The sequence below is a fragment of the Camelina sativa genome, chromosome 5 (genome assembly GCF_000633955.1).
Source record: "Camelina sativa cultivar DH55 chromosome 5, Cs, whole genome shotgun sequence".
Taxonomy (NCBI): domain Eukaryota; kingdom Viridiplantae; phylum Streptophyta; class Magnoliopsida; order Brassicales; family Brassicaceae; genus Camelina; species Camelina sativa.
The window spans coordinates 28,073,361-28,095,592 of NC_025689.1; the positions used below are offsets into that span (position 1 = coordinate 28,073,361).

Below are 22,232 nucleotides of genomic sequence, written 5' to 3' on the forward strand. Positions count from 1 at the left end.
TTCGGGTTTTGAGGCTGAACATGAAGTAGGCTCAGGATCGGCAGAATAGCTATGCTGATAAGAGGAGAAAGGATCTTGAGTTTCAGGTTGGTGATAGAGTGTACCTCAAGATGGCCATGTTGCAGGGTCCGAACAGGTCATTGACAGAGACTAAGTTGAGTCCGAGGTACATGGGTCCGTTTAGAGTGGTTGAACGAGTGGGACCAGTGGCATACCGGTTGGAGTTGCCTGAGGTTATGCGTGCGTTCCACAAGGTATTTCATGTGTCGATGCTGAGGAAGTGTCTTCACGAGGGTGATCAGTTGTTGGCTAAGATTCCTGAGGATCTTCAGCCTAACATGACTTTGGAGGCGAGACCAGTGAGGGTGCTCGAGAGGAGAGTCAAGGAACTTCGGAAGAAGAAGATTCCTTTGATGAGAGTCCTGTGGGACTGTGACGGAGTAGAGGAGCAGACTTGGGAGCCCGAGGCGAGGATGAAGGCAAGGTTTAAGAAGTGGTTTGAGAAGCAGACCGCTTGAGCTTGTCTAGCCGGGTCCGAGTTGTAGTCCGTGGCTGGAGCGGGTACGGAGTATTCCAGCCCATCTCTCTTGATATTTGGTCGCTTAGGGGTGGTTGGTTGTGCGACTAAGTATCAAGATGAGGTGGTGCTCGGGATGCGGGTTGTTGGCTCCGGTTGTTGTATTTTTGGTTTTTCTGATGTAATTTCGTTGAGATTGTAACGATTATGACATTTTGAGATTAATAAGATGAGTATTTTTCTTTATGTTTGACTGTTGTTGTCATGGGAAAAAGAGAAATAGCTCGGGTTTCTATTTTTGGAAAGTTTCCATAAATAGAAAGTTTCCACAAAAGGAAGGTTTCCATAAATAGGAAGTTTCTAAAATGGGAATGTTTTGTGGAAATGTGAGGTAGACCTAGCCGGGAGATACTCGTTAGCATCAGTATTTGTTTTGCTCTAGGCCGTGTGGGCCCAACTCACGTGATACCGATAGCTCGATGGACTTTGTGGCCAGAGAGTGGGAGTGGTATGTTGCTTCGGATGACGATCCGAGAGCGCGCTTGAGGGTGACGACCCAAGAGCGGGATATGTGAGGCTCCCTGGATACCGTAGCTGTGAGCCGAGGCTCGGCAGTGAGCCGGTATGTCTCGAGGGTTGCGACCCGAGAGCGGGGGGAGTGTGTGTGAGTGACTTCCTGGATGCCGTAGCTTAAGGCGGTTGGCCTGATAGCGAGCCGGCATGATTCGTTGGTTGCGACCACGGACGGGGGAAGCACTGAGTTGTGAGCAAATAGTGTTTATGATGCGAGTATATTGGCTAGAGGGAGACCTCGAGGGTCAGTCGGAGGTGTGCGGGCTGTTGCGACAGTGGCACGGGAAACCTTGGCTGATGGTGTTTAGTCCGGTCTGGGGACGTGTGGGCCGTGCTGACGGTGGCACGGAGGTCCTTGGCAGATGGACGGTATTGCGGGATTCGGGGACGAATCCATATTGGTGGGGGAGAATTGTAACATCCGCGAACCAATTTTGTAATTTTGGTGTGGGTGTCGATCGACACCCTTGGGGGCATCGATCGACACCATGTGTTTCCGGTTTGGTCGGGTTCGTTTTAATTGCTGGTTGGTTCGGTTTGGTTCAATTAAATCCCTAAATCGTGTTATAAGCGTCTAAGGACGAATTAAGGGTTTCAGAGTCTCATTTTGGTCGCCGTTGAGTGAAAAGAAAGAGAGAAAAGAGAGAAAAACGTTTCTGAGATTTCTGGGCTTGTTCTTGGAGATTTTGGAGAGATCTGAGGCTGTAGAAGTGATAGCTGTTGCTGGGAACGAAGGAGAATCTCCTGGAGGTGTTATTCCATCGTTTTCTCAACCCCAATCTCCTGTTCTTGAGGTGAGTGCTTGACCATGGTTGATCTAAGCATGAGATCTCTCTTGTTTGGGTGTTTTCTTTGTTGTTTGTGTTGTTTTGTTGTTTGGGTTCGTTGCTTTTGTGATTCCTAGTGATTTCCGAGGTATTTGGGTGAGTTTGAGACGGATTCGAGACGATTTGGAAGGAGAGTTCGATGTTCGGATTCGCGCAGATCGTGTCTGCAGAAGAGGCATCGATCGACACTAGGAAGCATCGGTCGACACCATTTTGAGGGGCATCGGTCGACACTGTTTAGCATCGGTCGACACCATTGTTTGTAGCATCGATCGACACCGTGAGGCATCGGTCGACACTGGTCTCAGCCGAGACTTGTTTTCCTGGTTTGATGTATTGTTGTGTGTTGTTTGTTTTGCTTAAACATGAGGGTCTCATATGCTTGTGTGTATAACCTAGTAGATGGGAGGACGGCCTCACTAAGTATTTATGATAATACTTACGCATCTCAATTGTTGTTTGTGGTGTGCAGGTAAAGGAAAAGTGTGATCGTGGAATCAAAGGCAATGAGGAGGAGGATGTTCTAGAGGCTTGATTGATTGTGGTCTAGCTATTGTTAGGTTGCTAGTATTGAGTTGATAGAGCATTGTAGGATGTTGGAACTTTGCTATTTAGTTATTGGTTATTGGATTATTGCTGTTGGTATTCTTATTGGATTAATGGGAACTGTTCCATTTGGTTATCCGCGGTTATTGATTGTTGTTAGGATGTTAGTGGGTATGGGACCACTAGTAAATTAAGGTATTAAAAAAAAAAAAAAACAGGAAGGGTTGTTTCAGTAGTGCTTTTGTGAAGAGATCGGCTGAGTTGTCGCATGACTGAACTTGCACCACTTGTACTTCTCCGGCCTTTTGTAGTTCATGTGTGTAGAAGAACTTTGGTAGTATGTGCTTCGTCCGATCTCCCTTGATGTAACCTTCCTTGAGCTGTGCGATGCAGGCTGTATTGTCTTCATAGAGTATAGTTGCTTCATTGTTGTCTTCTAGNGGCAGTGAGCCGGTATGTCTCGAGGGTTGCGACCCGAGAGCGGGGGGAATGTGTGTGAGTGACTTCCTGGATGCCNGTCCGAATATGCTGAGTCATTGACCGCAACCAAACACACTCACGGCTGGCTTCATGTATGGCTAGGATCTCCGCGTGATTTGAGGATGTGGCAACCAGAGTCTACTTCATAGAACGCCAAGATATTGCAGTACCACCGTGCGTAAACACATAACCTGTTTTTGACTTACCATTGTGTGGATCGGATAGATAACCTTCATCAGAAAAACCAACTAAACCTTCTTTGTTATAGTTAGTAAAATATAGACCAAAGTCTGTCGTTCCCTGTAGGTAACGCAGAACCTGTTTAATACCATTCCAGTGCCTTTTGGTCGGACAAGAACTATATCTTGCTAGGATGTTCACGGCAAAGCATATGTCTGGTCTAGTGTGGCTAGCCAAGAACATTAACGCTCCTATAGCACTGAGGTAAGGCATTTCAGGACCAAGAATTTCTTCATTGTCCTTTTTAGGAGCAAATGGATCTTTATCCACTTCAACACTTCTAACAACCATTGGGCTAGTCAATGAATGAGCTTGCTCCATATTAAATCTCTTGAGTACCTTTTCTGTATATGCCTTTTGATGCACAATGATTCCATTGTTTATGTACTCAAGCTGCAATCCCAAACAGAATTTTGTCTTGCCTAGGTCTTTCATCTCAAATTATTTCTTGAGATATTCTACAGTTTGGGCGATTTCACCAAAGGTTCCAAGGATGTTTAAATCATCCACATATACTGCTATTATCACAAATCCTTTGTTTGTAAACTTCTTTATGAATATACATGGACTGATTGGGTCGTTCTTATAGCCTTTCTTTGCCAAATATTCGCTAATTCTGTTATACCACATTCGACAACTCTGTTTCAGTCCATAAAGCGATTTGTCTAGCCTTATGCAGTATTGGTCTCTAGAACTACTCTTATCTTTGAGTTTTATACCCTCTGGTAATCTCATATAAATTTTGTTATCCAGTGGACCATATAGATATGCAGTTACAACATCCATTAACCGCAAATCTAAATTTTCTTTTATAGCCAGACTTATTAGATATCTAAAAGTCGTTGCATCCATCACAGGGGAGTATGTCTCCTCATAATCTATGCCAGGTCTTTGAGAGAATCCTTGTGCTACAAGCCGTGCTTTGTATCTCACAATTTCATTGTTTTCATTTCTCTTTCTTACAAAGACCCACTTGTGTCCAACTAGTTTAATTTCAGGTGTTATCCTTAAGGTCGGACCAAACACACTTCTCTTCTTTAAAGAGTTTAACTCCACATCAATAGCTTCTTTCCATTTAAGCCAATCTTTGCTTTGAGTGCACTCTAATATAGATGTGGGTTCATGATCCTCATTTATCTCAAGTGCTACCTTGTATGCAAATATATCATCAATGTCGACATCTTTTCGGTTCCATTGTATTCCAGACATAATATAGTTTATTGAGATCTCATTGTTGTCGATTCCTTCAGGTTCATGAGATTCAGCGTCCTGATCCTCACTTGGTACCTTAGGAGTTTCTGTGACAACGTCTGGCTTTTCTATAATTCCCTGAGCCTCGGTCTGTTTTGCACGTTTAGTTTTCCGAGGATTCTTATCTTTGGAACCTAATGGTCTACCTCGTTTCAAACGTGGTTTAGACTCTGTAGCAACTTGATTATTGTGTTCCTTGTGAACATCAATACGTAATGGTGCATTGCAAGCTGGTATGTACAATTTTGTTACTCTTTTCGGGTCAGCAAAGGAATCTGGCAATTGATTAGCTAGCTGTTGTAGATGTATAATCTTTTGAACCTCTGCATCACATGCTAGAGTTCGAGGATCTTGCCAATTTAAGGATGTTTGATTCCATGTTAATTCTTTGCCCAGCTTGCTAGTCTCTCCACCTAATGTAGGGAATTCAGACTCAACGAATTGACAGTCCGCGTATCTGGCCTTAAATAAATCTCCTGTGAGTGGCTCGAGATACCTTATAATGGTGGGAGACTCATATCCAACGTATATTCCCATCCTCCTTTGAGGTCCCATCTTAGTTCTCTGTGGTGGAGCAATTGGTGTATAAACGGCACAACCAAATGTTTTGAGATGGGACAAGTCTGGCTCTTGACCCGATAATAGTTGNCGGTTCCATTGTTTTCCAGACATAATATAGTTTATTGAGATCTCATTGTTGTCAATTCCTTCAGGTTCTTGAGGTTCAGCGTCCTGATCCTCAATTTGTACCTTAGGAGTTTCTGTGACAACGTCTGGCTTTAATATAATTCCCTGTGCCTCGGTCTGTTTTGCACCTTTAGTTTTCCGAGGATTTTTATCTTTGGAACCTAATGGTCTACCTCGTTTCAAACGTGGTCTAGACTCTGTAGCAACTTGATTATTGTGTTCCTTGTGAACATCAATACGTACTGGTGCATTGCAAGCTGGTATGTACGATTTTGTTACTTTCTTTGGGTCAAAAAAGGAATCTGGCAATTTATTAGCTAGCTTTTGCAAATATATAATTCTTTGGACCTCTGCATCATATGCTAGAGTCCGAGGATCTTGCCAATTTAAGGATGTTTGATTCCATATTAATTCTTTGCCCAGCTTGCTAGTCTCTCCACCTAATGTAGGGAATGCGGATTCTGTAAACTTGCAGTCCGTGTATCTGGCCACATGTGGTGGCTCAAGATACTTTATAATAGTGGGAGACTCATATCAACATATATTCCCATCCTTCTTTGAGGTCCCATCTTAGTTCTCTGTGATGGAGCAATTGGTGTATAAACGACACAACCAAATGTTTTGAGATGGGACAAGTCTGGCTCTTGACCCGATAATAGTTGGGATGGTGAATATTTGTGTTCACCAGCATTGTCTAGACGTATAGTCTTAAGTGGAAAGTCTGGAAAATGTGCTCTTAATCTTATGATTTGAGCTAAGAGCTTAGCAAATGCTAAGTTTCTTGTGGATAACAAGCATACGTGAGACCATCTGGTTGATGCATCTATCATCACCATGAAATATCTGAATGTCCCACATGGTGGGTGTGTTGGTCCACATATGTCACCTTGTATCCTTTCTAGAAAATTTAAAGTCTCTTTTGTGACTTTTACTGGTGAGGGTCTTATGATAAATTTCCCTTGTGCACATGCTACACAAGTGAGATTTGTAGGGAAAACTTTTCTTTCTTTGAGGTTGTGCCCTTTTGAACTCTTAATCAATTTACGCATCATGTTCGAACCCGGATGGCCAAGCCGGTCATGCCATAGAGTGAATTGTTCGTTGATCATTCTGTGCTTTGCTAAGTTAGCATGTTAATCTTAGCATGGTATAAACCAGAGGCTAATGCAGGTATAGTCTCTAGGATCTTCTTTTGTCCTTTCACATTTTCTGTAATGTATAGGAACTCTTTAGATCCTTCACCCATGGTTTCAATATGATAACCATTTAGTCTTATATCATTAAAGCTCAATAAGTTTCTCTTAGAGCTGGGTGAGTATAAGGCATCACATAACTCAATGTGTGTGCCATGAGGCAACAGTATGTGAGCCTGGCCGTAGCCTTCTATCAAGTTTGCTATACCCGCAATTGTACTAACATTAGCATTTTTCATAATAAGATTTATGAAATATCTTATGTCTTTTAGTATGGTGTGGCTGGAGCCACTGTCCACTACTAGTTCACTCATGTCCTCGGCCATTTCTATAAATAGGACAATAATTTTGTGTTTTAACAAGACAATTTTATAAAATAAAATCCATTGAATTTAAATCAAAGTCATTACAAGGAAATTAAATCATAAAAGCATAGAAATTAAACCAAAATAAAAATTGAAATTCAATCTTCATTGTTGAGGCAATCGGAAGTCTCATAGTCTAGTAAGTCATCCTTCTCATGATCGAAGTCTCCTTCATCATCGAGGTACACAAGGTTTGCCTCTGGATTCTTCTTAAGAACTTCTTGATATGCATCAATGAGGTGTTTGGGAGTTCTGCAGTTCTTGGCCCAGTGGTTTGACATACCACAACGGTGGCAAGTCGATTTGGCCTTGGTGTGTGGTTTAAAAGACCCATGGCCCCTACCACCACGTCTGCGGCCTCCTCGGCCAGCCTGGCCTCCTCGACCACCACGTCCTCTGCCACCACGGCCACGGCCGTAGTGTCTTTCTCTGTGGACGTAGTTGGTCTCATTAGGCTCTTTAGGCTCCTTAGACTCTACTGCAGCTTTCTTTCCCAAATCAACCTTATTTGCTTCTGGTAATGGGGCTGTACCAGGAGGTCTCATAGGACTGTTCTTCATTAACAACTCATCGTTCTGCTCAGCTAACAGTAAACACTCAACGAGTTCCCCATAGTCAGCGAGCTTTTGGTGCCGATATTGTTGCTGAAGAACTCTGTTATTGGGGCTGAAAGTAGACAATGTCTTTTCTATCAGCTCCTGCTCAGTCACCTCTTTTCCACATAGCCAAAGGAGTGAGACAATCCTTAAAAGCTCAGAGTTATACTCTTATACGGATTTGTAATCCTGGATCCTTAGGATCTTCTAATCGAACTCTGCCTTTGGAAGGAGCACCGTCTTTTGGTGCCCATAACGGCGTTTAAGCTGTGTCCAAAGGGCGAGAGGTTCTCTGATGAAGAGGTACTGGCTTTTGAGACACTCAACAATGTGATGGTGTATATGCTGGAGGCACTGATTCTTTTTCTTGTCAGTGCTCTCAAATTCCTCATCGATGCACTCATGCAAGCCGTGTGACGACAGATAGATCTCGGTGTCGTTTGCCCATTGCAGGTAGTTCTTTCCAGAAGCTTGCAGGATTGGGTAGTCTAGGCTCTTGAGGCTTGCCATCTGCATAAAAGATAGACAACCGATAGTTAGCATGCGATATTTGAGATCGAACCATGCAACATTTAATTCAGGCCATGCGGTATTTGAGACCGAACCATGCCTTAGGTCATGCGGTATTTGAGACCGAAACATGCCTTGCCTCTTATAGTTTTATGGTTTAAATTCATGCATGCAAGACAACAAAATCAAATAGATAATGCATGCAATGTTTTCCTTATTTCTAGATAGGATTTCCTTTTCTATGTTTTCCTATTTAGTCTAGGATTTAGCAATTAATGTTTTAAGAGTTTTATGGAAGTTATCCTAATTGATCCTAGACAAGCTCATGCTCGAGTTCTATGGTTTTCATGGCCAGAATTTTACAGGAAAACTATGTTCAAGTTTTAGCTTAAGGAATCCTAAGATTAATTCATGCAGCCGATTCTAATAACAACCTATACATGTTCGATTTTAATTATGATGCATGAATGATCCAAGTTTTAAGTTTCCTAGAACAATCTGATTTAATATCTTATGAATCTAACAATTTTAGTTCTAGGTTCTTATGCAACAATCAAGCAACAATCAACCAAATTTTAATCTTGTAATATAATTGGTTTTAATTCTCAAGAAATCTAACAATCTAAACATGATCCGATTTTTAAGTTTTAGGTTTTAGAGATCTTAAACTTTGTTGGTTGTTTTACTTGTTTGTTTTTAGGGTTCAATAGCTTTAGGTTCAAATTCGATTTCAGGGTTCTAAGGGTGTTTTAAATTTTGTTTACCTTCACCGATTAGGATTCTGACTGGATATGAACCTGGAGCTAAAGACCTCGGTTGTTCCTCTCTTTCTCGATCACGAACAGCTTCCCGCAAACTCACCCCCGAACCGCGAACCACGAACCTCGATCGAGTTTAGGATAGAACTTGATCACGAGCTAAGGATGCTCGTGAATCAACAAGAGATCTCCAAGACAAAGAAGATGAGTCTCAAAGAAGAAGAAGAGAGAATCGGCGGCTGTCTTTAGGGTTTTTAGGGTTTGAGGCTATCGTGCTGAGAACGTGTTGTGAAACTAGAGAGTTTAGGAGAAATCTCTTGTTCTTATTAATGATATCGAATAGAAGTTACATATTTATAGGGAGGACTAAGTCCAATACATAATAGGAAACATATAAGTAAACCGACCGAGGCCTTTGGGCTGCGAATATGCGGATCGCACATAGAGTTAAGGAGGCCGGTCGATGGAGTCCACTAAATGTTTTACAACAAAAACCAATTTTTTGTTATTATTCAATATTTTGATATAGAGTTTGTAATATGGGTGGAGTAAGAAGATAACTTGGGTGGGCTATTCGGTATGGTGAAGCTCCGAAGGGGGAGTTGGGATTTTTTCTCTCAGGAGGTCCACCCATTTTGGTCATTATTTATGTTAATGGGCCTTTTGGTCCACTCATTTTGTCTTTTTCTTTTCTGATGTTCACTCCCACCTAATTTAGTCAACAAAAAGTTACATGAAAACAAAAACAAATTTGTGGTATCTTTTTATATCTTTCAATCTTTGTGGGATTTCGCATTTCGATGTAATCGATGGTGACCAAAACTGAGATTAAATGGTAAAAGAGATTTGTTTCTTCTAATGGTAAAAAGGTATTTATAAAAATATTTTTATTGAAAATAAAATTCCTACAAACAATTTTTTTTTCTCACAAAACTTTGAATTCTTACCACCCTCGTATATCTTATCATATTCCGAAATAAACAACATTAAAGTACATTATATTTCATACTATCCTAGTTCCAACAATAATATCTATACTAGGTGATACCCCGTGCTACAGCACGGGATTATATATTTTGTTAGTTACTTTTTTTTTGTAATTTGTATTTTTGTAATATAGTTATTTATTTTGACTTATTTTCTTTGTTTATATAGTGTTTATTTGTATATTTGGGGTTATATAGTAAATTAGAAATCCTAATAGAGTAAGTAGTTTGTAAAATGTAGCTTTTCACGGAAACAGACACATCGAAATAGTAGATAGTAGTTGTCTAAGAGAATAGACACTCCGCAATATCAGATAGTAGTTTTGTAAGAGGATAGATACACCCCGCTTCCATGGCTTAATTTATAGTTTGATAAAAATACCTGTTTTAAAAGGTTTAACTCAAACTTTCTTATATTTTAAAATTTTTAAGAGTAAAAATATTAATATTACTTAAATATTTTATAGACTTTAAATATATTATAATATTTTAAACTTTCGACGGAGTTCAAATATTTATAATAATTTAAACATTCTATAAAAATTTAAATATTTATAATATCTAAAACTTTTTTTAAAAACATAAATATATTATAATATGTTTACTTTTTAAAAGTTTAAATATTCTCAAATATAGAACCAAATTAAACTGTTAAATTTGGATACCTGATAAATCAAGTTTCCTGCTCATTTGTACTCAAAACATTTTTGTCATATATTTATAGTCATTATGAACCATATTCCAAAATATTTAGTCGATGTGGGATATACAGTACACCATTTCTGTAAATTAGTTTACAATTTCACATATATATAATTTATGCGTTTTTAATTCTTTCCATCTATACTACTCATAATTAATTACTATAATTTCGTTAAGGAAATATTAAAAAATATAAACTAAATGATGATTTGTTTTTATTTAATTGTATTAAGTTGATTTGTTGTTTCCTTAAATATCTCACAATATAAAAGCAAATCAAATAAGTTTACATATATATACAATTTCGTATTTAATCTATTGATTATTTTGGAAGAAAAAAAAAAATACAATCGATAAGTATTAATATTCGTAATAATTATAGGGATTAAGTATGGTAGTAGTTAATATTTGATATTACCGAAGCCATTAAATACTCGGATACCAGTTTCCTTATTTATAGGAATTATACTTCTGTTTGGTGACGGGAATAATTATTCTTGAACCAAACAACATACAGGATCCGAATATTATAAACTTGGAGTACAAACAGATCCGCGGATTTATTTTCTTCTATTACCGGGTTAAAGAGGATCCGCGTCCCGACCCGGTGGTAATTAAGTGGGCGAGCAAGGGGTATTTTCGTCATTTAGTGAAATCAAAACTATAGGATAATTTAATTAAATTAAGTGATTCTCTAATCATTTTTAATGAAAAACGTACCAAAATAAAGTCATGATCCAATTTGAGTCTAGTGAGTACTTCAGCTTTAATAGTATAGACGTGAATTTGGGCCAAGTCAAGTGATTGAGGAAAAATAAATAATCCACAAGATCCTTTGAATATACTTAAGTAAAAATGAATATCCGAGACTCTTATCTAGAATCCTATCCTAAATAAAGCACGTCCACTTATGTATCCATCACTAGATTTCAAGTGGGTCATCTTTTATTTCAAGATATTGTTAGTCTAATCTAAACCTCCCCTAACCTCATTAATCGTGTGACAAAGAATTGAATGTGAGAAACTTACTTTATTCAAATAATTGCTATTCAAACGACGGATCAAAAGGTTAAAGTACTTTTAGGTGATTGAATATTTCATAATTTTTTGAGCCGCATTGTCCTCTTTTCTTGTTTGTTCATATGCAAATTCGAAATCAAAAGACTTATAGAACATTACATATTTATTTCATCAGACATTTGAGAATCCGATAGAAAATGTCTCGCAAACCGGAAAACAAACGTTAAATCCGGAAATTAAAACTTTAGATATGTAAAAAAAAAAGAAGAAGAAAAGCAGAATGATATAAAATCAAAGGTGGGGGATAATGTTTTGATGTTTACAAAGAAACAAAGCAAAGGGGGAGAGGTTTGGAAATTAAGCATTGGTGAAGCTTGGGGGCTTGTAGGCGATGAAACTGATGCACTGCACTTGACGGGTGTTGTCGAATCCGATGATCCTAATGAAGGCTTCGGGGTACTCCTTCTTGCACTCCTCGACTTCCTTCAACACTTGAGCGGAGTCGGTGCAACCGAACAAGGGAAGCTTCCACATTGTCCAGTACCTTCCATCGTAGTATCCGGGGGTGTTACCGTGCTCACGGTGCACAAACCCGTTCTATAAAAACCACACATGTTACAAACCAACTCAGAATATTTTTTTAAAGAGTTCCTAGCGAAATTATACACAACAACAACAACAACAACAACAAGAAAATATAGTCCAAGATCTATATTTATGTTCAAACTTGATTACCTCCAACTCGAATTCAACACAGGGAATCCACTTGTTGCGGATAAGGTAGTCAACTTCCTTAGCCAATTCGGATTCGGTAAGGTCAGGAAGGTAAGAGAGAGTCTCAAACTTCTTCTTTCCGATCGGAGGCCACACCTATAATTTTTTTTAAGATTTACCCAATACACAATAACATTAGTTCATGTAATTCGAATGAATATACAAAAAAATCGAAAGAAGAAAAATATATATATGAACCTTCATGCAGCTAACTCTTCCGCCGTTGCTTGTGATGGAAGTAATGTCGTTGTTGGCCTTGCGGGTGGCTGGGAAAGCAGCGGAGGACTTAAGTCCGGTGAAAGGAGCGACCATAGTGGCCTGAGCCGGAGAGGCAACCATAGTAGCGGAAGAGAGCATAGATGAAGCCATTGTTCTTCTTTACTCTTTTGTGTGACTGAGGATAGGTCTACTGCTTTGGCCATCTATATATAATGATAATAACAATGAGAACAAGCCCTTGAATGATCGGAGGGTCGAGGATTCATGAGGTTGGATTGTGAAGGGATTTAGACCGTTAGATGTTGAGTGTGGATATGTGTGAGGGTTAAGTTCACTTGGTAACGGCCACAGAGCCTAAGGTAAGGTGTTGAGACCCTTATCGGTTTGTACCGCTAGAACAGTGCCACGTGGAAGATAACTCCATGAATCTTATCGTTATCTATGAGTTAAAATGTGTGATGGGTGGTGTGCTACTCGTTTTACTTTCCGGAGGTTTTGGTTTTGGCTCCTTCCCTTTTCTGGGGGGATTAATATTTTTCCTTATTACTACCTCTTTTTTACCTTTGACTTGGATTGATAAAACTATATATATATATAGAATGATATCTCTTTTTTTTGTCAACTATATAGAATGATATCTTATACATTTATTATCTGTAAAATATGCCAGCAATTTTATTGTGAAAGTGAATTTTTAGTAATCATACATTTTTTTAACCTTGGATTTGGTAAAAATATTAGAATGAATAGAAAAGGGAATTACTACTTCCGGTGATTCTTGTCTCATCATATTCTCTAATGCCTCGCTCGAGCTTCGAACACATCATGGGTTGCACTATTATGTGCCTTCAGTAACCGTAAGAGCTGGAAGAGTTATTAAGCGAAGACAAATACTTAATACACAAAATTATAAGAAAAAATTGGAATATTTATCCAACATTTTACATTGAAAACGTAAAACAACACTTCCACCCAAAAAAATTAATTTAAGCAAGACTCTTAAAACTAAATATATTCTTTCCACATCTTAAATCATATTGTTATCAAGTTGTATATTTTTTAATATAATTTTCTAGTTTTAATACATTTTTTTTAACTAAATTATATTTTATCTATTAGTTAGAACGACAAATGAGAATTTTCTGAAAAATGTTTTTTTGTTGGTGTGAAAAATATCTTCTTCATCTGTCAATTTAAAATGATATTTCAGAAAATTTATAAATTACTTTTGGAGGATAATTGTAACGCTCTAACCGTCATCATTCTTAATGGGTCATACGTCTTCTTTCGGCCAGTGGATCCATCTATGGATGTGCATTCAATTTTTCGATTTGATTTCGGTTCAGTTTTTTGGTTTACGATTTATTTAGTTTTATAAAATTAAAACCATATAGAAACCATATATATTTCGATTTGGTTACGGTTCGATTTTTACGGTTTACAGTTTTATGAAAAATAAAACTATGTAAAAAGCATATGTATTTCGTTAAGTTTGATTACGGTTCTATTAGGTTATTCTATATTTTACAAAAAAAGAGTTAAGTTTGTTGAATAAAATAAATAAATATAGAAAGAATATATCAATCAATAAGATTTAAATAATTAAAAAAAATAGATTCAATTAAAAAATCTTAAAGACATTATTAAATTTATTATAAACTGCACATACTTAATTATATATGGTATTCCAAATATTCATAAAAAAAATATATTCGGTTTTACGGTTTTTAACCAAACAAAACATAAACGATTTGGTTAATACACAAATGGATTTTAGACTTAACTATAACCAAGCCAAACCATTTATTTCAGTTTGGTTTAGTTCGATTTTTTGGATTACGGTTTTTTTGCTCACCCGTAGGTCCATATTTATCCGACGGCCGGTTCACTACGTCTTGAAGGCTCTAAAGTCTTATTTACCAATCCTATAAATCACCAAATGATTTTCTTCCATGATTTGTTCTCACTCGCACGGTTCCGATAATCAGTTCTAGAAAGGTTATCTGTCCTGAAATCCCTCTAGCGCAAACACGCTACTATAGAAAGGATCGGCGTAAGACAAATGCAACATGTGCATTTACACTGGGACCACAATTTTTTGGCAAAATTTTGTTATATTTTAGGGCATTTTTTCAGAGAAAAGTCATATTTTAGAGTTTTTTTTCAAAAATATTGTCATATATTATAATTACTGCAAAAACCATTTAAAAAAATGCACATAGCCCATAAAATTGATGAGCCAGACCTAACTGTAGAGTTGTATAAGTACTATTGACCAAAAAGACAACTGCACTTGTATGAAATATGTGGTCAAATTAATTCTTTTAAACTTATCTGCATGCATCACTATATTTCATGAAACTGGAGTATTACAATAACTACTAGTTGGAGACTCGATACAAATACTTATAAGGTTTTAAATGTATTTTATAAGGTTTTATAAGATATATTATAAATTTTATAAGGTACTTATAAGGTATTTACAAAATATTTTTAAAATTTTACACATGTATAAAAATAATTTTTGGATGCTTTTATAAAGTTACACACGTCGGTCCTTCTGTAGATCTCAGAATTTTAGAGACATTTTTCTTAATGTTTTAGAGATAGAGTACTTTTGAAAAGTGATATTGGAAAATAAGCATTCTTAAATTCTTCTAAATTCATTAGTTACTTAGAAAAATAAAATAGAACTTTGCAAAAATTTATTTTAAACATTTACGGCAAAAACTTTGTAGAATGACACTCTAAATTCAAGAGTGAGAGTTTATTTCTCTTAAATTTATTTAAATTTTAATTTATTTCATAAAAATGAAAGGAGTGATTTTTTTTTTGGGACAAAAAATGAAAGGATTGATTATGTTACAAATAAAATGAATAATTAATTAATCCAAATAAATACATTTTGACACATATAAATCAAAATTGATGTTAGTCAAATCAAACTAAGTTTTGGTTCATATAATCTCTTATTTTCCTATTTGAGAGCACTATTGCAATTAAACTCTCTAGTTAATAGTTTATGTGTAATCTGCGGTTTGTAATCTTTTTTACAGTTTTGTTTTCAGTTTGAATTCCAATACAACAACCACATTAACACATTACAATCTCCGCTCGATTCTCATTCTTATATGTATGTTTAGCAGAAATCTCTGCAATAATAATATTAAATGATTAATATGATCTTTATCACTAGACTACCATTGACTGAACTAACTAAATTGTAGAGTATATGACTTTGAAATATTAATAATAAGACAGTTGTCTAAGTCAAAAGTTAATTTTTGTATACGGATGAAAACTAACTTATTATCAAGTGCACATAAAAAATGATTGATTAATATATCTGCTTTATACGATTTATTATAGTATTGCGATCTACGCGTGGGAGTTAGATTAAGGTTTGTTTAGGTTTTTTTTTTTTATATTATCTTTTGATTATGTAAATTATTTTTTGCGTCTGTTTTTTTAGTTCATTTGTTTGCTTGTGTTGTTTTGTTGGTTTTCTTTTTAAATAGGTTTTGCAGTAAGTATAATTTAGTGCGCTGTTTATTTTTCAAAAATTGGGATCATCATGTGTTTTTAATGTTTTTTAAAAAGTTTATAATGAGAACTTTAATGTTTTTTTTTTTAAAAGATTTTAATGTTTTTTTCTCTCACATCGTGTAATAAAAGTTGTTGTTTGGCTGTAGTTGTTAGTTTTGCTTAAATTCTAATTATTTGTTATTGTGTGGTTGGATTGTTATTTGGTTTTTTTATATGTGGTTGAGGGTTAGAGTTTTAATCATTTTCATATGTATTTAGTAAACTGTGGAAGTAGTTTTTTTTTATCAATATTTTAGTGTTTGGAGTGAAAAAGGTTGTGGATTTTATTAAGCAAAGTCAATAAAATCAATAACTTACATTTCTGTTTTTTTGCTATTATTTTGTGTTTCAGCCGTTGGACCCAATTCTTCTGTAAGGCTTAAAATGTATTGGTCTATTGGATTATTATTGGTATGTTATTGAGTTGGGAATGGATTAGTTCTCTTTGAAAATATGATGTCCTCGTGAACGGATAGCAGAGGAGCAATGTTTGCGATCTAGAGGACAATATGAGTATTGAACCTATTACTTTGATGCTTGCAATCCTTTTTTCAGTCATCCCTTTCATCGATCCATAATTTTTGTTTGCGTATTTGGGTGATTTCCTGCTCGCTTCGCATCTGTAGGGGATATTTGGTTACCCCTCTGTTTATTTTGTTAAATGTAAGTGTTAATTGGTGTGCAAATTTGTTTATATGAAAATTTTGTTAAGTTGTGAGTTGTTTTTGTGTTCTTAGTTGTAATTTTTTTTCGTTTGTCCCCTGAGTGAGTGTTTGGATTCGATGTGAGTTGTGTTTTGGGAAAAATTAGTTTTCTTGTTTATGTTGCTGTTATTTTATACAGTCCAGGTTGTTTATTTTTGGCTCAGTTTTCATTTTCAGAAAATTTAGTGCTACGGTTATCTAATTGTGGCACTCGTATTTCTAAATCTCTTTCTAGCATTGATCACCTTTTGCTTTGTTTTGTTTCCAGCCTAGCTTGTCGAGCCAAAGTTTTCCTTCCGCTGCGTCACTCCTGCACAGCTTCACAATTCCTTAAAGGTAAATACCGTTGTCGTAACTACCTTCTGCTGCCTTCTTCAAGTGTTCCAACCTTGTCTCTGTGTTGTTCTTTTGAAAATATTCCTGGATCCCTTTGATGTAGTGGGCCTGAACATTTCCACTTACAATGTATTTTTCCATGAAGTCTTGGTATTTCGTTAGTGCTGCTAGTGAATTCATGGCTAGGTGCCTCAGGTTGATATTCTTGTAAACTCAGTGATCTTGGGCTGCCTTGGCTAGATGTGGTGATGCTTGCATAACATGTCTCACGGTTGTGCGTGAGAGCCGAGCAACTCGAGAGATTATATCTCCGAGGACGTCGTTTGGTAGTTCTTCAAGGGAGTAGGGTGTGTTTCGCAACATTTTTTGCAAGTTGTGTGTGATTTTTATGTTCAGACTTTTTCCTAGTGTTATTTATAGGCTGGACGTGTGTTGCAGTTATGTTTGTGTGTGTTGTAATATTTATTGTTGGCCTCCCATTTCTTTCTTTTCATTGTCTCTTTGTTATTGATTCCTTACATTAGTTTAATATTAATTTTATGCTTCATTTAATTATGAGCAACCTAATACAAGTTCTCTAGTGGAGATGCTCTGAGTTTCTTATTTGTAGGAGTTATGAGTTTTACAATTCCAACTTGAACTTGGAGTTTTGAACCTTTTTAGAACTTGAGAGCTATTTTTAACTTGAGAAGGACTTAAATATTGTAATTATCACAAAAAGTTGACAAAGATGGCTGACAAAAAGAAAAGACGATATAACGAACAATGTGTCTTAGACAGATGACAAAAATTGGAATGGAGGACAGTTTGATTGATTCTAGAGTCTCACTCATTGCACCAATAAGATTAATGAAATATAATAAGCGTTTGTCAACTGTGCAAAAGAGAAATACCAAAAAACTTAACTAAATCTTTCAACGCCTTTTCCTCTTCTTCAGCTTTTGATGCATGTTCTCGTTCTCACTTAAACTATTCTCCATTTGCTGATTTTCGTTCTCATCTAAATTGTTCTCTATTTCCTCCTCTTTCTTGAAAGCAGATTCTTCTTCTTTTCTAAACTATTCGGCATTTGCAGATTCCTTTTCTCATTTGAACTATTCTGCATTTGCTGATTCTTGTTCTCATCTAAACTGTTCTGCAGTTGTGGACTCTTCTTCTCATCTAAATTGTTCTCCATTTCCAGATTCTTCTTCTCATCTAAATTGATCTGCGTTTGTGGATTCTTGCTCTCATCTAAACTTTGCCGCTTCCTCTTTTCTGAATTCTTCTTCTTTTCTAAAGTTCTCTGCATCTTTTGATCCTTCTTCTCATCTAAAAGTTGCTACAGTTGCAGATTCTTTATGACACGACTTAACGGAGAAGATTTCATAGTTCTTATTCATGTGGGAGGCTGCGTTGTTTTCAGCAATCTTCTTATGTTGTCTTTTGAAACCTTTGATGCATAAGGTACCGTCTTCAGTTGAAGTCTCAACCTTAACTGTACAAATATATCCCTTCTCAAAGCTCTTAAAACTGAAAAGATTTGAACAAAGTAGCATAATGGTTGTATTTGTTAATATGGCGCATTGAGTCACTCACAGTAAAAACAGTTATACGTGTAAGATATTAGTAAATGCACTCTGCTTCCTGAGATTACAAGACCCTAGAAACAATACATCTCTAAAGTGAGTAGGACTAATATATACCTGAAAATCGGGTTTGACAAGTTTCTGTCTTTGCAAATCCCAATCAACTTCTCTTTTGCATTTTCATATTCAATGTAATCATTCATAACCATTTCAATGGGCATACTCTCCAACAACAACATACTCTCCGACAACAACGTCTGTAAAGCCGCTCTAGTAGCATTCATCTGTGCAATATTTCCACACTTGTTAGGCTTCCCACAAGTTATAAATTTATCATCAATGTATACCTCACCAATAATGGACTGGCTGCCAATTTTACGATACGTGAACTCAACTCAGCTTGCCTTGTTTATATCCCACGCCAAAAAGCGTAAGAATTATATCAGGTTGCTGCCGCAAATCATCAAGTGTTAGTACTGGCTCCAAAAGACTCCCCATTATCTGCAAATTTCATTTTTTTTTTTGTTAGTTGAGAATCATAATATAATAACACAGAATTCGAAAACACAAAAAGCGAGTGAGAACATAACAAACCTCCCAGAGTCTTTTAACATCAAGATTCACATTTATATAAACAGCTCCAGCTATAGATTCTACAAGGTGAGTGATTAATTTTGGGGATTTCAGAAATCTGTACGGATATGGATCATCTTCTTTGCCTAACAACTCTATGAACTTTATAACCAAAGAGATGACACCAAAATTAGTGAGTAGATATCATAAGAATATATGTTCTCGATCAAAGCGAACATTCACAAGAGATAAAAATGATTTACCTCTCTTTCTAAATCGAGAACATTGTATATAAAAAATTTGTAGATGCCATGTTTGACGATGACAAAAGCGAACCTATCGTTACGTGTATTTTCACTTCGCAACAACTCCAATTCATTAGGTTCGAGCTTAGGGTGAGCGAGGTATATATGATTCATGAGGGCGAGAGAAAGAGTCTGTTGGTGAAGACGGCCAGCTTTGAGATTTGCCAATGAAACGACAGTGGAATCCATGTTAGTCAGGAAAAATTTCAGAGACAAAGCAAATTATAAGAAGCAGGAAATTGGAGGCGATGACATTATATAAGGCTTAAACTAACGCCAATTTAAGAAATAGTAGTGGGTCTTGAACTAACGCCAATTTAAAAGAGATCATTGAACGGCTTCAATTACGTTATAGAGGAAGACGTTATACTGGAGATGGAAGACAGTGGGTGTGGAGGGACGCTTCAGGTCATCCAATGGGGGAGGCGGAGTTGAGTTACGTGGAGAGGGTTTTAGTTTCGCCGGCAAAACAAAAAATGTTTAGATTGGGCTTTTAAAGAGATATGGGCCAAATAAATAAAAAGTGTTTAGTGGATAATGTCGAAAATTAAGAAACAAAAGGAACATCTTAGTGGACAATGTCAAAAATTTGGCCTCATTAAATAGAAGGAGTGGCTGACATGGCTGCACAAAAAGAGAGGAAAATGTAACTTTATATATATAGATTTGGGAATTAATTGAGATTTTGATGAATCCTCCGATTAAAAGACACTTAAACTGTAAACTGAAGCACAAGTGATTCAAATTAGAGTTCTTACATAGTATTTACAAACAGTAAAAGCAAATGTTAAGCTATAGGAGAAGTTCCAACAACATTGTGCATGGCAATACAACATGAGTTTGTATTACATACGCACCAAGAATCATGTGCTAGTCTTTTTTTTGTTCTTTCTTTAATGGAAAGACGATATTTATCCGATAAAGAAAAAATGAATACTCATTAAGATTGGGTTGTAAAAAAAAAAGATTATGTTTATTAAACCCATCAAATCTGAAGATTGGGTACTGACATTGACGTGTGACAAAAGGAGAAAAACTCTTACGTGGAATAAAACGTAAACAAGGTAGATATTTTGTAAATTAAATGAGAAAAAAACAAGAGATTTGTATTACGTGAGAGTGTTTAGAAACTGGACCCAGATGAAATCCGCCTTCTCGACGGCCTCATAAGAATACTCGATTGAAGCTTTCTCCTCCTTCCACTTACGCACAACAAGATGATAGTGCTCTTCAGCCTGAGAAGCCTCCTCTATAACGCGGGATAGATTCCCAACAGTCTTCTCGAAGTTCCTATCAACCTCTAGCTTCTCGGCCTCAAGCTTCGCCACCAGTTTCTTGATCGCGAATATTTTGACGTACAACATGCATGTCTCCCCTTTAGTCAAAGCCTTGACTGACGCAAACTCAGCGTCCACAAGTTTCTGCTTATCCATGTAGTCTTTTTCTTGCAACTCAATACGGGACTCTGCATGTTGAACTCTCACTGAGACCGTCTTTATTTCCATTATCATACTTTTGTACATGGACAGCTTCGAGATGTGGCTTACTTTAGCCAAGCTCACTTCCTCGTAAGGCGCAGCGGAGGCCATTATGTTCTCGAAATCGTACGATTCACCAGTTGGAGGACGGTTAAAGGACGAAACTTTTTCAAGGAAATCTTTAGCTTCTCCATGGTTTCTAATCTAACCATTTCTTTAGTTTTTCCTCTTTTCTTTCCTATGTCCACCCTTGATGAAAACTCTTGATTCTTATGTTTTTCGACAATCTCGGTCAGTGATGCTATAAGACTAAATGTCCTTGACGAGGAGTCCTACGTACGTACCAAAGTTAATCAAGATTGATGGAGATGTTACGTACATTAAGCTAAAAACAAGCTTTAAAGTTTGAATTAAATTAGAAAAAAAAAATTGTAGAAGTCTAAGAAGAAACCTGAGAAATGGATTCTTCCTTGATGATCTCATATATTTCATACATTGGTATAATTATGGAATCATCTTCGTCTTCCTTAACACCATTTTTGTCTGGGTTGATACAGCACCACGAACCTGCTGCAAAATCGAATAAAACATATGTTTATATTAGTAAGATGTGTATATATTTTATTTTAATATATATAGTCTGTTAGCTAGTCAATATATACAGAAAAATACATATACAACCTTTGTTAGCTGACAACCTGATGTTAATTATGTATTGTACATGGACTTTGGTGTCCAAAATGAATCTTAATTGAGAGACAAACCTGAATGTCCAAGTCCTAGAGATCCAACAATCCTTGAGCTTGAGCCACTATTTATTTTACTCGACCCGTACTGTTGTATATTACCCCGACCCGATACCCGAACCCGAATCCGACCCAAAGTGGATGGTTCGGTTCGGGTTCGGGTATTGTATAAAACCCGATCGGGTTCAATACCTCTGAGGTTCAGATACCCGATCGGGTTCGGATAATACCCGAACCCGAATGCCTACCCGAACTAACCCGAATTAAATGTAAAAATAAATTTGCATTCTAGGGGATTTGAACCTACAACCTTGAACATTTACAGGTGCATCTTTAACCATTTTGCCACTTCAATTTCTCTGTCTCAAAAAGAAATGTTAAATATTTATACATACAAGTTTTCTAAAATTTATAAAAAATAAAAATTAATTTTTTTTTTGTTTTTGTTCATGGTTCGATTGAGTTCGGGTATACCCGAATTACCCGAACCCGAACATGTATTACCCGAACCCGAACCCGAAAATATAGAAAACCCGAACGGGTTCTATATGTCTAAACCCGAAAACCCGAACCCGAATGCCCAGGGCTAGTTGACGACTTGACGTGGCTGCAAAGAAATACTCAATTATTATATACATTGCCATAATTCGACAACCCTTTTAAAAATTTTCCTCGAAATTGTGAAAGATTATG

At 36.7% G+C, this 22,232-nt stretch overlaps 1 protein-coding gene and 1 pseudogene across 1 annotated transcript; both read right to left on the reverse strand.

Annotated features, from left to right (window-relative positions):
- Positions 11,388-12,445, reverse strand: LOC104787713 (ribulose bisphosphate carboxylase small chain 1A, chloroplastic). The gene is made up of 3 exons (XM_010513323.2): positions 12,224-12,445; positions 11,987-12,121; positions 11,388-11,848 (listed from the first exon to the last, which is right to left on the reverse strand). The coding sequence occupies exons 1-3, from the start codon at positions 12,392-12,394 to the stop codon at positions 11,609-11,611; spliced, it is 546 nt and encodes a 181-aa protein (XP_010511625.1). The 5' UTR covers positions 12,395-12,445; the 3' UTR covers positions 11,388-11,608.
- On the reverse strand, positions 20,425-21,880 carry LOC104789653 (annotated as a pseudogene).